The 16,610-nt window shown below is 33.8% G+C and overlaps 1 protein-coding gene across 6 annotated transcripts; it reads left to right on the top strand.

The window, feature by feature from the left end:
- The first annotated feature begins 3,172 nt into the window (after nt 1–3,172).
- On the top strand, nt 3,173–15,997 carry LOC100747061 (histidine decarboxylase). 6 transcript variants are annotated; one of them, XM_033322679.1, is made up of 18 exons: nt 6,914–7,123; nt 7,634–7,704; nt 8,801–9,087; nt 9,798–10,055; nt 10,339–10,482; nt 11,139–11,205; nt 11,587–11,749; nt 12,438–12,508; nt 12,611–12,630; nt 12,723–12,821; nt 13,198–13,418; nt 13,589–13,698; nt 14,390–14,398; nt 14,529–14,699; nt 14,813–14,835; nt 14,918–15,017; nt 15,494–15,847; nt 15,879–15,997. In XM_033322679.1, exons 2-17 carry the CDS (start codon nt 7,677–7,679, stop codon nt 15,832–15,834), a joined length of 2,112 nt encoding a protein of 703 aa, XP_033178570.1. In that variant the 5' UTR covers nt 6,914–7,123; nt 7,634–7,676; the 3' UTR covers nt 15,835–15,847; nt 15,879–15,997. The 6 variants fall into 6 exon arrangements, with proteins under 6 accessions (XP_012245143.1, XP_033178568.1, XP_033178570.1 ...); XM_024369997.2 differs by having other exon boundaries at nt 6,915–7,123; nt 14,759–14,835; XM_012389720.3 differs by lacking the exons at nt 6,914–7,123; nt 15,879–15,997 and adding an exon at nt 3,173–3,354 and having other exon boundaries at nt 7,672–7,704; nt 14,759–14,835; nt 15,494–15,834.
- The last annotated feature ends 613 nt before the right edge of the window (nt 15,998–16,610 follow it).

The following is a 16,610-nucleotide window of genomic DNA, read 5'->3' as shown; positions in this document are numbered from 1 at the left end:
CCCAACAGTGCGGGATACGGTGTTACTAGACGGGGCGAGGGGAAATTACGACGCCCACGGCAATCAACGGTACATTGCACTTGCTGGTAATGCTCTGCACTGCGTAAGTACGTATAACAATATACGTTAAATAACAGGTTTACGTATAAACAAGCCGGAGTTCGGCAATCAAAGTGTATGCGGCAGCGTTCGAAAATTCACTCGCACCGATCGAACAGCCAAGAAATATTTGATTGCTTGTCCAGTTATTCGCATTATTTTCGTGCGACGAACACGCGCAGGAACACGTTAGGGAATTTGCATTTCACGTAAACGTCAAATGAAACACGATCAAATTGTGACAACCATAAAAAAAAAAGGAAAGCCTCAAGATATTACGGTAACCCTTTTCTGCAATAGGTAAAAAAAAAGTCGTATTTTGTAAGTTATTTTTCTATGGCTTTGTGGTACATAAAATACAAGGTACATTTTCAAATTGTTCTATTATATTTGGAAGAACAATACATTTCAGATTAAACTTTATACGTATTCGTTAAAAACCATTCATTTTCTGTATGAATTTGAAATATATTAATTTATCTATTTAGCAATACATACCAATACTAATTTCAAATAAATCCGTATCTCGTCTCGAAATTTTCAATGTCCGACGTTAAGATCGAACCGCCGAAAAACACTTGTTTCTTTGTACTTTAAGCTTGATTGACGTTCAATTCAACATGTAACTTACTGAACAAGTATCGCGGTTGGATTCAGTTGCATGCTTATGATACAGATTAATTAGAGGCCCTAAGTACAAATAAATTACGACGGGACATGTTAATACATTTAATGAACGAGTTTCAATGAATCGGTGCAAATTAGTATAACCAAGATGTATAACAACGCGTTCGCTATGTACGATTAATTGGTGTTTTCGGTCTTGTAATTACCGTGGGTTTCGATACGGTGCTTGGGTACTGCTTGATACGCGTGTACACCTGTTATTACTGGCGTATTATCTGCGATCGTGGAAAATCGCTGTGATTTTAGGATTAATGCCCCCACCTGCACACATAGTACGGTCACACTCGGGAGAATTCGGCTAAAGATATAGCTATACGTACACGTTCTATTCCCGAGTATACATGTTTTGATACACTATATGGTTTAATACGCGTACCATTCGCTTTTATTTATTCTAAGGAATTTGTTTAGCTTGTCCATGTTGTTTTCGCAGCCACGACAACAATTTGTTTGCTCGGGCTTTTTTACAGATGTTCTCTTCGTCGAATCATTCGGACAGCTAGTAAATAAAACAGTAAACTTTTGTAAAAAGTATAGAGGTGACTTTATTAAATTGAATTCAATTTCGAATTTTATCATTTTAATTCGAAATTTTTGTTTGTTAAGATTTAAATGCTTAAAGGTTTAGATATTTGAATTTGAATTTGAAATTGAAAATTTAATTTTAAATAAAACTTTGAATTTGTATTTGAATTTAAATTATTCAAATTCGGAAAGTACGTCGAGATATAAACCTTGCTGTTAGAAGAGTATCTTGTGACAGATATTTGAAAGATTTTGTAGAGCTTGGTGCCGTCAGTGGGCAACAAACAGAATTTAAACATGAACAAACAGTGCTGGAAGTGTACAGTGCAAGGTAATGCAGTTCATGAGAAGCAGGACCTACCTGATCAACCGCTGATAACTTAGAAATGCAACATCTGCATTGTTCTAAATTCAAACCATCATTTACCAATTGTGTGTGAACCAAGCTTATATTATTTAAATTAATTAGAAAATTTAAACGATCATATTCTTAAATACTATTCGACCTATTTAGTGAATGAAAAAAAGAAAAAGGGAGGATTCAAAGAAAGAAATTCGCACTTTGATAACATGTACTTTAATTACATGTTATGACAGATGAAGGTACAATTTCACAAACAAACAATCACGATTAATTAGCCCAAATTTGTAAACATGTTGTCCCAAGATTAAGCGAGTGGGTAATCTTTTATGGTTCTGCTTTCTATTTATACTTCCGAGAAGGGTAATCGCTCTATTTTCAGTCATATTTTTTTACAGCAAGTATTTATCTTATTGAAAAACTAATGAGGCAATCATTATTAAACGAAGAACGTGTAAAATGGAAGAGCTGAATGTTTTGAGTGTCGTAAAATTTAATTTGGAGTTTGATACACGTACACAAAACTGTGATAACAGATGGTTCTACGAAATAAATAAATGAATTTATGTTCTAATGAATCTAATGTTCAGATACGTAGGCAAATGTATTAATTGACATAATTTGATCACGAGTTTTCACGATCTTGTGAAATACTTACTACATCATAATAGTAAGAAAGAAATACTGATCTTCTTCAGAAAACTTTTTAATTTCTCTATTCTTTCTGCCGTATCATAATACGTTCTTTATTACAGAATTGGATTTTCATTAACTATAATGTTGTATGCTGCCAATGAACTTTTATAGCAAACCTATTTCTATAAACTTGTAATACTTGTATATGTAAACTTGTATATGTAAACTTTATATAATATCGCTGCTGCAACAATGATGTAATTCCAAAAATACAATTTCAGGAAACACAGGTTTGCATTACATTTTTGCAAGAACGTCATATTAAAATGTCAAATTAGGCAAATTAGCATAATAAGGTATGGAACTTACGTAAAAGGATTCTAATATTTTCATTCAGTTCATTAATTCGCGTCTGTCTTTAAAACTATCCCTATACTAAGTTATGACCCTCTTGATGCGATTTTATATACGTTTATAACTATAAAACTTGAACTTAAAACTTAAAAAGCTAAAAATATGAACAAGAAAGTTTAAGTGAACTAAAATAATTAAAAACTCGGCATTTCACAACGCAAGTGTAATTATAATTAAACAGCAGTAAGATTTTCTGGATGTTAGAAACACAAAAAAAATGTAACGAAAGAAGAGAAGTTACAATGGAAGAAAATGAAGAGTATTCAAGAGAATTAATCGAGATTGTGCGTGGAAACGTAAAATCGTTTATCGGTAGTCCCTTAAGATTGCAAAAGCTTAGTCACAGAAATTGTTCCTCATTCTGTCTTGATCTTCGGTTACGCTTGCGCTAAAGCAACTGGTACTTAGCGCGTCTCTGTATAAAAGCGGCCACTTGTTGAACGACTTGCATTCCACCGATTCTCCTCAACCGTGAATATATCTATTTTTCGGGGTACGGAAAATCATTTTTCGTGTCGTCTGTAAAGTGATTGCTGTCTAGCAAAGTTCTAAAAGTTCATCTTTTCGCAACCTTTTCGATCGTGCTGAATCTTGCTGCTCCTACTCGTCGTGGTCGAAGCTTCAAAGAAAAGGTAGGATTTTTATATAAATTACGTGATAATGTTAAAGTTTCGTTTCGAAGCAAACTCGAATTTTAGTTCGAGTTCTGATGTTTCCTCGATATTTTAAAAATTTCAAAGGAAATTTAGCGAATAATTGATAGATGTCAAAGTATGCATTCGTGCCAGAACATGACATATTCCAGTTTGTACATTCGACGAAAATTATTCCAGTACTTTCCTAAATTTTTCTCGCATATGAAAGATGAAGATCATTTGAAAGAATTCTGAAGTTTGAAGATTGCATTCTACAATACGTGATTCATTGAAGTATTGGCTCATAATTTTTCATAATTCCTATTGACATTAAAAAATTTTAACAACTCTATCTTTCAGGAAATAATCAGGAATAATAAATATTAAATATGATTAAGAATAAGTTGTTATCTTTTAAATCGATGTTCCAACGAATCCACTCTTTAATTGCATCAATTACATTTCTGTGATTAAATGATCCAAATAATTGTCTTGAGGACGCAATATTAAAATTGTTTCTAATAAATTCAATGTATCAGGCCCGTGTGTGTTAATGAAACGGTTTTCGTTGGTCAAGTTGGTTATCGGTAGGGTCAGGACACGTTTTCATCAGATTAATTCTTCGTTCGTGATAAAAACTCCGAATCGGTATCAAGTACCGGTGGCTCGCATCATACGTAAGCAGTCGGCATCACTGATAAATCCTTCGAATCGCGCACGAATACTGAAAGCTACGGGAAATTACAAAAGTCGGAAACGGAAACGGTGGAAGGACGAGCTTTTAATATCGTCGAGCGTCATTCTGGCTCAAGCTCGAGATCCTTGTGACTACCGATGTTCGATTTTCCATTTTGCATCCGGATGGGCCGAGATCTTTTATTTTCTTGTTTGTAATCGGTGGGTGATAACGCCTTGATCGTTCCTTTCTCTAAATCCTCATAAAATTGTGATGCTATTGTCGACTGTCTGAATAAAGAATATCGCAAAGACGCGCTATCGATCGGTTGCTTATTAAGGAGAAAAATTAAAAGATATTTGTCATTCAGAGCCGAGCTTAATTTTTTTAATTATTTCATTATATTCGAGTCAATGCCAAGGTGAAATGAAAACAAAAGAACTAATTTAAATATTTAGAAAAATTTATATGCATACACATTATCAGTTCAAATTATTGTCGGGTACTGTACAGTTTATGAATATGAAGTTCAAAGCACGCAAATTTGGCTATCTTGACCTGTCGGCCAAATCTGCCATCCAAACTTCTCGGTCTACGTCTTAGAAAACACAAACAGTACTGGATTTCCATGATACTCGTGAGCGGAATCCCCTGTTACTCAAAACAAGATTAAGTAATATATGTCCACTTGACTTAAACTCACTCGAAACACCTTAATGTCTGCTCGCGCGACATGATTTTATCAATTAAATTAGAACCATACCAACGATAAAAATATAGAACTTGTACACTCCTCGCCAAAAACCACTCCTGACCCAGGTGTGCTATCTTTAATTTCTCAATGACGCGTGTAAAGTTGTTCGTCTGCAATGTATAACATCAAAACATTATGAGCTTAGAATATGCGGTTCGTTGCAAATAATTAAAAATATTATGAGGTTTAATGTGTAACAAAAAAAATTGCTTTATTTTAAGAACGAAATGATAGCACATGTACAATAAGAAAATAATAATCAACATAAATTGTAACTAACAATAATTATTTATCAAACATATGTACTTATTTAATAATGAGTACATCCCTCTTTATTTTCTATTACTTCCATTGTACGATTTGGTATCGATTTATATAGTTTCTGGATATAATTTTGACTTAACGTATCCCATTCACATACAATTGCATTTTTTAATTCTTGTACGTGTCGATATTGCTTCCCATTCGCGTATACGCCGTGAACAAGTTCTGCCCAGCAATTTTCAATAATATTAAGGTCCAGGGAGCGTGCATGCCACGGCAAAATAGATATATTATTTTTATTAAAATATGATTGGACCAATATTGATGTGTGTACAGATGCATTATCTTGGTGAAAGGTGTAATAAGATCCAGAAATGCGTCCTGCATGATTATTTATTTATTCTTTGATTAAATTTATGTATCGGACACTATACATTCGCCCATTCATGAACTTGATACTTGTCTTGCTGAAATAACCGATGCGGGCTCAAACTATCACGCTGTCTCCTCCCATTTGTAGTCGAATTGCCGAAATTGTCTGTTTCCTTATGTCATGAAAACAATATTGGAACCCATCAGCACCATCCAAGTTGAATCCTTTTTCGTCTGAAAATAGTACCCTTCTCCATTTCTTTTTCCAATGCACCCTTTCTTTTGCAAAGCGTAAACGTTCTACTTTATGTTCCATTGTTGACGAAGGTTTCTTTTTCAATTTTGGCCTCTTAATATTTTTGCAGGATAGTAGAACTCGACGAACACTTGAAACATTGGCACTAACATTAGATTTTTCCATTATTTGCTTCGTTAATTGTTTGTGTTAACTGCGAGTTGGAAACGCGAAATTGCTCGCTGTGTCACGATCGGATAACGATGACAGCCGACAAGTACTTTTCTTTTTGTCATAACGTTCAACATTTTCAAAGAAATTGTGTATTACTTTACGACTTCATCTTATTACTTTCGATATTTTTGTTACTGACAACTGTTGCTGTTTTAGTTCAAGAATTTGCTTTTTTTCAGACTCGTTTAATTTTTATCCACGCCCCATACTTACAAATTTATATAATATTGTGCTGTAATCTTTACTCGTTGATAGATCATGAACTACTGAGCAATTTCTAAACATATTAACAGAGTGTGCTATCATTTTGTTCTCAAAATAAAACAATTTTTTTGTTCTACACACTAAACCTCATAATATTTTTAATTATTTTCAACGAACCGCATATTCTGAGCTAATAATGTTTTGATATTATACGTTACAGATGAAAAACTTTACACGCGTCACTGAGAAATTAAAGATAGCACACCTGGGCTATCTTTTTGGCGAGGAGTGTACCAAACAAATTGACACGAAATATATACTAGTACGAAAAACACGCGTAAAATGTGAAACATGCAAGAAGAAAAACAAGTTTTCATTCATATATTTTACAAAAATTCGATGAAATCCTCAAACTACTAAATCATTTTGTTATCTAAACCTGTAAAATCTTTTCTATAAATCTAAAAAAATTACAAATTGATCATTTTGATCTATTTAGTGGTTCTGGTAGTGTTAATTGAATTACTACACAACACTACTGTAATCAGAAGAAAAATATTCGATTAAATATGCATCGAATATTCGAATTAGTCGAAATTTTGTTTTAAAAGAAAAAAAGAACGATTGCACGATCGAAAAGATGCGAAGAGAAGGTCAGTCATCAGATAGTTTAATCCAGGAAAGCATACGATCTAGTTCTAGGCCGTGACGAGCCTTGTGACACTAGCCTAATAAGCTCTGGGCCCATGTGACAAGCGATCGATGATGAATCCGTACAAATCATTAGCGAGTACCTATCGTAGCGTTAAAATTCGATGCTAGGTCAACACGCATAGGGCAGCTAAGCGTATCTACTCGGCACGTTCGTTCAAATCCGCTGCGCCGTTGCGCTAAGCTTCCGCGAAACGCGTGGCAAGTTCCCTGATATTACTATCCAACACGGTGAACAATTAATTATAAACATCGACACATGCGCCTGCTACGGTGCCATCGAAATTTTGAGATTTGGCTGTTGTGAGGATCAACGGTGAGCGAGTTGATCCTCTTACTACTTTCTCAACAAAATATTTTATGTGAAAATCGTTAGTGCTCTTTGAGTGTTGTTTCCATCCGAGTGTTATTCCAATCTTGATAGTGATGATAGTTCGATAGCTTATTCCATGTAAAACAAAAGAAAAATGTATTGTGATTTTCTTTTGCTTTCGTTCACGTACTATTATATATTACATCCTCGTTTATCAGAACACCGATTAATGATCAATTATCGGAACATTGATCGATAAAAGATTTGGAGATGATATTGTGTAAGAAAGATTGGCAAACAAGAATTGAAATTGAGAGAAATGGTTACAGTTTGATTGAAAAATATTCTTGCGTGTTCGATATGAGTATTTAAGAAATAATTCAAAAAATAAATTATCTTTTCTCATTTGAAAACAAAGTTATTCGAATTACCTGAGAAATTTGATTATTCGAATTGCGTATATTAGTATTAATTTGGATAATCAAGATTCTATTGTATTCATTACTTTTACAGGGTTGTGTATTATAGTGTGTCGATTCATTTGGTTGCAGATAATATGAATCTAGAGGAGTACCGCAAGCATGGTGAGTAAAAAACATTTACTTTCATTCTAATGTGCGTAAAATAGTAAATATCCAAGTATTTACTGATTAATTCGTTTTAATCTGCGTGGCGTATACATAATAGTAATAAAATAATAGCCCGTTATATACCGTTACATGTAGGTATTTATGGTTCTTGGGAATATTTGCACATGTCGCACTCTTATCACACGATCAAATACTCACGCGTGAAACGAGAAACTTACAACGAGCGATCGAATAAGATTCTAAGCATTAAAACGATACCAATAAAGAGGAATCACCGTAGGGGAGAGTAAGTCTACGGGATCTTTATGGATTCGATACTGTTTCCAATACGCTAGGTTCCGCCTTTACAATCTAAATCTCTGAATCCTAGGCAAAGCATCCGTATGAGATTTCCCTTTTCCTTAAATCCAATTTCGTACGAAAAATCGATCTCGCTGTCTTCGTCTTCCTTGTTATCTATTGATTGTTTCAAAGGCCAACTGACTTTTATAGCAATCTATATCACAACTTGATTCTAAATTTGGTACAAATTTAAGGTGTTGCCGATTTATCTTGCGAAGAGAGTTACACGGTATATAAATCGTTTAACGTTTAAGAATTGCTAAGGCTTGTATGTCGGAGCCTGATTGACCTGCGACTTTTAGAAACCGTTAAATAACACGAATCGAATCCTATCGTGAAGCGTAATGTACATCAGAGAAGCGAATTGGGAAAGAAACAGAGCTGTTATTCGGGAAAACGGTTTCGTCTGTACAAGTATTTTCCCAATATACTTAAGATCGAGTCCCCTAAATAAAGAAAACTAAAGATAATCGGTTTAGAGATTTCCACCGGGGCTTAATAATTGATTTTCCCAAGAGGCAGTTGTCGTCGAACTTTCGCAATGAAACAAAACGCTTTGAAACGTAACAAAAGTTTAAAATCCATCGAACAAGTAACTAAAAATCTTAGGAATGTAATCTTGAAATTTAATGTAAATCCAAAAAAGCAGGAGAGAATACCAAACTATATCGCGCTAATGATACTTTATTGAATCCATAAATTTATATTGAAAAAGCAATTTTTATATCGACTTCATCGCGATTATTAGGAAAAGAAATGGTGGATTACATTGCCGATTATCTGGAAAATATTCGATCTCGACGCGTTTACCCGGCGGTTTCTCCCGGTTACCTGAGGAACGTTTTGCCTACATCCGCACCTGTGAATGGCGAACCTTGGGAGGATATATTCGCGGACATCGAAAGGTGCATCATGCCAGGAGTGACGCATTGGCAGAGTCCACATATGCACGCCTATTTTCCAGCCCTTAATTCACCTGCAAGTCTGCTAGCCGATATGCTGGCCGACGCAATCAATTGTCTTGGATTTACTTGGGTAAGAACAATAATGTGAATATCGCACACGTGTAGAGTGAAATGGTTTAGTTTATTATGCTTTCTCTTGTTCGGCTTAAAACTTCTGTCATGTGTGATGTATTTAACGATATTATATTAGAAACACTTTTCAATAGTACGAGTTAAGTACTGGAAAGAGAGCATTGAAATCGATTATATTAAGATCTTCCATGATGGCTGTATATAATGAACTTCGTTTCGGATTAGTAGCTTTCTCACAAGCCAAGTTCGGAAGTTACCGTATTGAAATTCGACGTTTTGTCTGGTACTGTTAATATGAGCTCCCATTGTCAGTTCTTGCTAAAAGATCTTGTATTTAGTTTCGTACCTGTGAAACTTGACGTTATCTATGAACGCAGTGTTCTTTAGAATTCCACGCGTGTGTTAAAAAAATAATTGAGCATATCGAATGATATCATATTGTATAATTATTGGGGCATGATATATTTTAGTCGTCTATACGTCTATTAAAACTTCCTATAAATAATAATTACAAATAATTTAAATTGAACACTTTCGATACGAGAAGTTTGGAAATTTAGCTGAATATATTATTATAAACATACTCCAATATATTATGATATAACTATACAAGGTACAAAATTTCCATTTTCCCAATCGTGAAATTTATTCGCGTACTTTAAAAAGTGTGTTTTGTAAAATGTATTTTATGTTCGCCTACTTTAAAAGGCTTCGAGTCCTGCGTGTACAGAACTCGAGACAATCGTAATGAACTGGCTCGGGAAAATGATTGGCCTGCCAGATAAATTCTTACATTGTCCTGGAGGATCCGGAGGTGGTGGCGTGATACAAACAACCGCATCCGAAGCCACTCTCGTTTGCTTACTCGCAGCGAGAACCCGAGCAATTAGAGACGTGCAACAAAATGAACCGGATCGTTTGCCTGCTGAGATTAATTCGCGTCTTGTCGCGTATTGCTCCGACCAGGTACGTACTTTCGTTTTAAATCTTTTCCTAACACGAACTTATTTTCCTAAGAGTACTTTGAATATCTTTACTCTCTTGTGAATTTATTCTTATAACCCAAATGGTTTCCATTTCATAATTATTACGTATTTATCTATGTCCCATTCTTTTTATTTTTTTTGTTTTTTAATCACTGAACATCATTCTACTTTCATTGTACGTTATTCTGTCATCGTCGCCTTTTAAATATTTGAAGACGTGATGTAAAAGAAATCTTACTTTCTGTGATGTAAATGTCATATAGGCTCATTCCAGTGTAGAAAAAGCTGGATTGATAGGATTAGTTCGAATGAAGTACATCGAATCTGACAATGAACTGAGTATGAGAGGAGAGGCTTTGCTCGAAGCAATAACGCACGACAGAGCTGCGGGATTACTTCCCTTTTTTGTAAGTATCGTTGCTCATGTTTACGAAAAGTATTTCGGTGTTAAAAATAAAAATTTGGTTCGAAATAAATATCTATCTTTGACACATCTATCTCAAGCAACTTGAACATAATTTTAATTAGAGATTCCTTTAATCTAAGTAGTTCAGTGTGATATTCTTTAAGAAAACATGTATATATATAATAAATAACTCATTGGAAAAGAACCTACGGATATTATATAATATCGTATTAAACCGAGAAGCGATTCACGAGAAAATATTTGTTCTCTTTGTTTCCAATTAACATTATGAAGGTGAATAATGATACTGCAGTAGAAAATAATCGAGACGTCAATTAAGCTTGCCAGATTTGTTAGTAGTTGGAGAATGAGGTGGACATGACGTAGCAAGGCGGATTGTATCTCTGCTAGTTGGTCCCTAAGGACATCGACATAAAACAGTCTTTCATTTTTCAATACAGTAAACCCAATGTACGGGAAAGTAGATTCTATTACGACGTTGTAGCTATTCAAACAGGAAATTTCAGAAGATACTAAAACTCGTAATAAGCTTCATCGATAAACTGATTTTTAGAACTACATAAAATAAAAATCTATACTACATTATAAATCGATTTAAAAGTCAAATTTGTTTAACGTGTCTTTTTCATTATCAAGGTTTGCGCTACTTTGGGTACAACGGGTGCCTGTGCTTTCGATAATCTCAAAGAAGTTGGTCTTGTGTGTAAGTAAACTAAATCGAGTTAAAAATGAAGTTACTAAACGTTCGTGTGATACACATTAGAAAGATACATAGTGTTTTATTTCAAAATTAAATAGACAGATAATTCTGGTAATACGAGATTGGTTGAGAACGTATTGAATTTTAAAATGATTCTCTATAAACGATAATAACATAATAAATTCATGATACTTTTTTTCTATAGTCTTCAAATATATAAATTAAACGTTCACCTACGAAAGTAAGTTAATTATTATTATAATATAATCTCGATCAGTTTAATTCATAAATTAAACGTTCCGAAACTGTAAAATCGTGAATTAATTTTCATTCGTGATTTAAACCCTGTTCGATTCGAATCATCAACATTTAGGTTCATTGTAGGTGAACAGAATGGACTCTGGTTGCACGTGGATGCAGCTTACGCGGGCAGTGCATTCGTGTGCCCTGAATTTCGCGGCTGGCTTCAAGGAATAGAATATGCCGATTCCATTGCATTTAATCCTAGTAAATGGCTCATGGTGCATTTTGATTGCACCGCTATGTGGTGAGTTATATACAAACATCTGAATTTTACTTCGATGACAATTATTCGTTCACTGTTCTTAATAGAAGTAAAAAAAAATGAACATCAAATTTAAAGAAGCACATAAGAGAGGAAATTTGTAAATCTGCAAATCATTATAGATCCGATAAATTCATAACCCCGAATGATTATTGGCTTTTGTCTCTTTTCTCATGGCTTATAGATTGAACAGCGGATGCAGAATGAGTTTTTCATTCTTCCTGCAATTTCCGTCGACTCGTTCGACTAACCCGGCATAAATCACAACCTTTAAGATTGATATTTGAAAGCCTGTTAAAGTTGATAGTGCGAGGAAAAATTGCTGCCAAGAATTTAATGCTTTATAAAACTTGCTCGTGGTTGAATGTATTTCACAATTAAAACAATCCTTTTGCCGGAATATTTCTTGTAAAGTTTCTTTTATTATAGTTATATTCGATAGTAGGTATATTCAATTAAAATTCAATAACGACAAATATGTAAACCTGCCCGATTAAATATTAGTAATCCGAATCGTTCAAATAAATTGCGATATAATAAGTGATGTTTATATGCTGTATCGCGACCAATTGAAATAAATAAAATTCTGAGGAAATATATAATTCGTAGAGGAACTATGAATCAAAGATGTGTATTGGTTGTAAAAATTAATTGGAAATAACTCTTTTAGGGTGAAAAGTAGCCAAGCATTGCACAGAACCTTTAACGTGGATCCGTTGTATTTGAAGCATGAAAACTCAGGTAACGATGCAGCTACACAACTTTTGTATCACGTTTAATATAAACTCTTGAATTCAGTCGATTAAAATATTCGATTAAACAAAATATCTTATTTATTTGCAGGGCTTGCTATCGATTACATGGTAAGTAATCAATATATTCTATAAATACTGTTAGTTTTACCGATGAAATTAATTCACGACATTCATGAGTTATTCTTTGTTTATAATTTTAGCACTGGCAAATCCCATTGTCAAAGAGATTCAGAGCGCTGAAATTGTGGTTCGTCATTAGAAATTACGGAATCACCGGTCTTCAAAAGCATATTCGCGAGGTTTCTATTACATCATACTTCTTATATGTTAAAAAGCTGCGTGTACAATATACAAAAAATGTTTCTGCAACCTTTCTTCGCATAAATCCTTAGATAATTGTGCTTTTGCGTAAAAAAATTATTCAGTATCGTTATTAATAATTATATAAAAAATATATTTCATATTTCTTATATAACTAGTCACAGATCACTATTATCTCTAAAAGACAATGTTCTAACTTCAAGTGATTATGGATATTAACTTATGTTATGTTCTTTAATAATATTGGTCAACGAAGTTGCATCGCAGGATTTTATTACAAATGCATTCTGTTACGTAGGCAATGTTTAGAGTTAAATTTATTTCTCTATAATTTTGCTCTAATACGAATTTCAGGGCGTTAGACTGGCACAAAAATTTGAAGCACTCGTTTTAGCAGACGCGCGCTTCGAAATTCCAGCAACAAGGCATCTAGGACTTGTAGTGTTTCGTCTTCGTGGAGAAAATAATTTAACAGAACGTTTATTGAAAAAGATGAATTCGAGGGGCCGTGTTCATTGCGTACCAGCTGCTTTGCATGGAAAATACGTGATTCGATTTACGGTCACTTCGACTAAGTAAGTCAACATTTATTAGAAATTCATTGTTTCGTGGCAGGTAATGATTCTTAGAAAATGAGTTTCGTAAAAAATTCTGCGAATCGACAAATTATCGAAATGTTGGAAAACGTTGTTTTTTAAAAAATAATTCTGACTAAAGATTTGTTGAGCTTTGATTATAATTTTAGCACCACCAATGAAGATATCTTAAGAGACTGGGCCGAGATACGAAATACAGCAAACGAAATTCTAGGAGATACCACAACTTCTCCTGTACGAGCGAAAGTTCCACTTGCAGGTAACGCAGAAACGAACGGTAGATCGACTGACTTTATACAAACAATCTCGTGCAATTTTTAAAGTATTGAGGTAAACATTGCTTGCAAATTTTGTATACCGCTCAAGCACTCATAGAGCGTAAGCTTGTTCTTTATTAAACATTCTGTTTCAGATTTTCTAAATAGATGGAGTTTCGTGCTTTCTTTTTTCTTTCTGTTCGTAAAAATTCAAATCATTCCAGTTTCATACAGAAAGAGATCTTAGGTTTACTAAATGAAAAAGTATTACTAGAATAAATTTTTACTAGTCCATTAAATGTTTATGGAACGGGTGGTGTATGGAATTATTACTGACGTATATGATTAACATTGTTAACGTATACAGTTAGTATTGGATATTAAACAGTATATCATATTATACATAAATATACATATACAACAGGATTGATCATTTGTAAAGATTCAAGATGATTCTTTTCTTGTGACCTTTTTTTTTAATTATTTATGTAGCGAATGTTATTTATGTAGCGTTATTAGAGTTTCATTTTCATTGTTTATATGCCAATACTTTTTTGCTCAAAATTACACCAAATAATTTGTATTTTTAATTACACCAAATAATAAGAAACAGTTTTATTTCTAATCACTTGGTTTTGATTTTCTTTCTCCTTTTTTTTATACGAATGCATGTCTATAATTTTTGGAATGCAGAAAGCTCAGGTAAGACGAGTTATCAATACTTGTGATTTTATATTTTTTATTCTGCTTTTATCCTTTAAAGATATTAAAGTTAATATCAAAGTTACTGGGATAATTGGAGTAAGTAATAAATGGGACTTTTAATTTTCAGACACTCGAGAGAAGAATGAAAATTTTGGTTCAAGTTTGTTGTTGGCTAATTCTCCAATGTCACCAAAAATTGTGAATGGCAGCTTCGCTGCAATATACGATACTGCGGATGTATTCGAAGAATGCACGAAAGCGTTTGGTCAACTACGACTCGAAGCTAGAGATAGTCCAGGTAAATAACAAATTACAACGAATAAAGTAGGAAAAAGCAAAGTATACCTTAATTTTAAGCTATGCGGCGCCGGATTCGAGGAATATTGATGTCAGGAAAACAATTCTCTTTAGATTCCCGCATGGATCTCGTACAGGTAGGCGTAATATAAATTACCTTCTACAATGTTTTAAAATTACCGATGCATATTTTTATATTTGCATTGCTGCATATTTTAGGGATACGTTAGCTGTCGAGAAATGGCGTCGGAATTGCCATTGCAAGAGGACGAAGATTTTGGAACTAGTGAAATCTCTGACACTAATCAATCCAAAAATGGCAAGTAATATTAGTAATAACAACAATAATATTAAACTCGAATTAGAATTCTTAATTGCATATGACGAATGATTCCAAGATATTTCGAGAATATTTTAATATTCGTTATCTGAAGAACATGCGGAATATCGAGTACAAACCAAAAAGATAAATCGACATATAGTTTCGAAATGTCCTAAATAAGCTAAAATCATTTTCAAAAGTTGGTAATTTAATTACGAAAAGAAATGAATGGGTTGAATCAATCAATGATTTTAAGTTTATAGTTCTTCTTTGCAGAAGATAAATAAAATACAGCATAAAATTATTATTAATTCCCTTACTGAGTCCAAAGAGAACTGAAACTTAAAGTTTCGAAAGCTAGGGTTTTATATGATATGAATTCTAAAAAACGCTGCCTTCAAGATCGATCGAACTTTAAAGCTTCGAAGATTCAAACTTTATACACCACTAATTTTCCTATTTTATATAACCAGATGATCCTGGTGAATGTTCAACCAACCAACAAGAGGCGGATGTTTCCGGAAACATAGACAAATCGTTAAGAAGACAAATTTCTAATACTCGCCCAAATTACGTTGTGAATGGCTCGGTAAAGATCGGTTCTCAAGACTGCTCGAACACTCTAACGTCCATAATGTCTGCCGAAAGTAATCTGCCAAGAAGTGAAACAATAGCTGCGATCGGTCATCGTCCTTATAGCGGCGATTTGTCATCGATGCAGGGCCACAATGAGAATCCTGATGAAGGAAACGAAGGCAGCGTGGGGGACGCAGCTGTATGCAGAAAATGTGGTCATTGCATGAAGAAGGAATAGATTTATATTGTGACAGTTCCCGACTGTGTGTACTCCTTCGATGTCGTCGATGGATTCTATGTTGTTCAGATTTAAGCGTGGTGCCTCGCAGGGCTCGCGACAAATTGTTGAAGAGAAAGTACATAATCAGCTACGATATTAAATCTGAATTTACCGTCTAAAATTTACCCTCTATTTAATTAACTTCCCTATCCCGTTTCTTTTAAGAATATTATACATGTACACTTATCGTGTATTTAGAATATTATACTAGGGATATTTTAAGGATATTATAATACTATGGTTTATTTTCTCTCGACAAAGTTGTAAGAATGATAGAATTTTTGTCTTGAGCAAGTCAAGAGTGTATTTTAAATCAGAGAAACGGATGTGTGAAAATTTATTAAATTCTTGGGTTTGTTCGTAGTATTTTTAACGGTGGATATATTCTGTGTTATGTATGATATATTATGTTTGATGGGATTGGAATATCATTATTTACCATGAATTTCTGCTAAACATTGAAACGCAAAATTGAAGCAAATATCGTGTACTGTATACTGCAGTAACCAATTCGAAAAAGGAACGAGGAAACAACGTGAAAAGGAAATTTAACGGCATAAATTTTGTTGTAAATTCTAACAGAACAATTCTGATCCAATGTTCCTGATCTGGAAAAAGAACAGGGAATAGGATCTAAGAAAACATTTCAAAAACCAAATCTAATGACATAAAAATTTTATTGCGAATTTGAATACAACGATGACGGATCTGACCAATCTAGGCCACGGTTATGT

The sequence above is a fragment of the Bombus impatiens genome, unplaced genomic scaffold (assembly GCF_000188095.3).
Source record: "Bombus impatiens unplaced genomic scaffold, BIMP_2.2 scf_0653, whole genome shotgun sequence".
Lineage (NCBI taxonomy): Eukaryota > Metazoa > Arthropoda > Insecta > Hymenoptera > Apidae > Bombus > Bombus impatiens.
This window is presented reverse-complemented; position numbering and strand designations above follow the sequence as displayed.

Excerpts from the sequence above, each read along its gene's own strand:
- LOC100747061 (XM_024369997.2), top strand. The coding sequence starts at position 7,677 with ATGAATCTAGAGGAGTACCGCAAGCATG. Across the intron at positions 11,750-12,437 it reads TTTGATTGCACCGCTATGTG|GGTGAAAAGTAGCCAAGCAT; the intron begins GTGAGTTATATA and ends TAACTCTTTTAG. Across the intron at positions 12,822-13,197 it reads TTCAAAAGCATATTCGCGAG|GGCGTTAGACTGGCACAAAA; the intron begins GTTTCTATTACA and ends TACGAATTTCAG.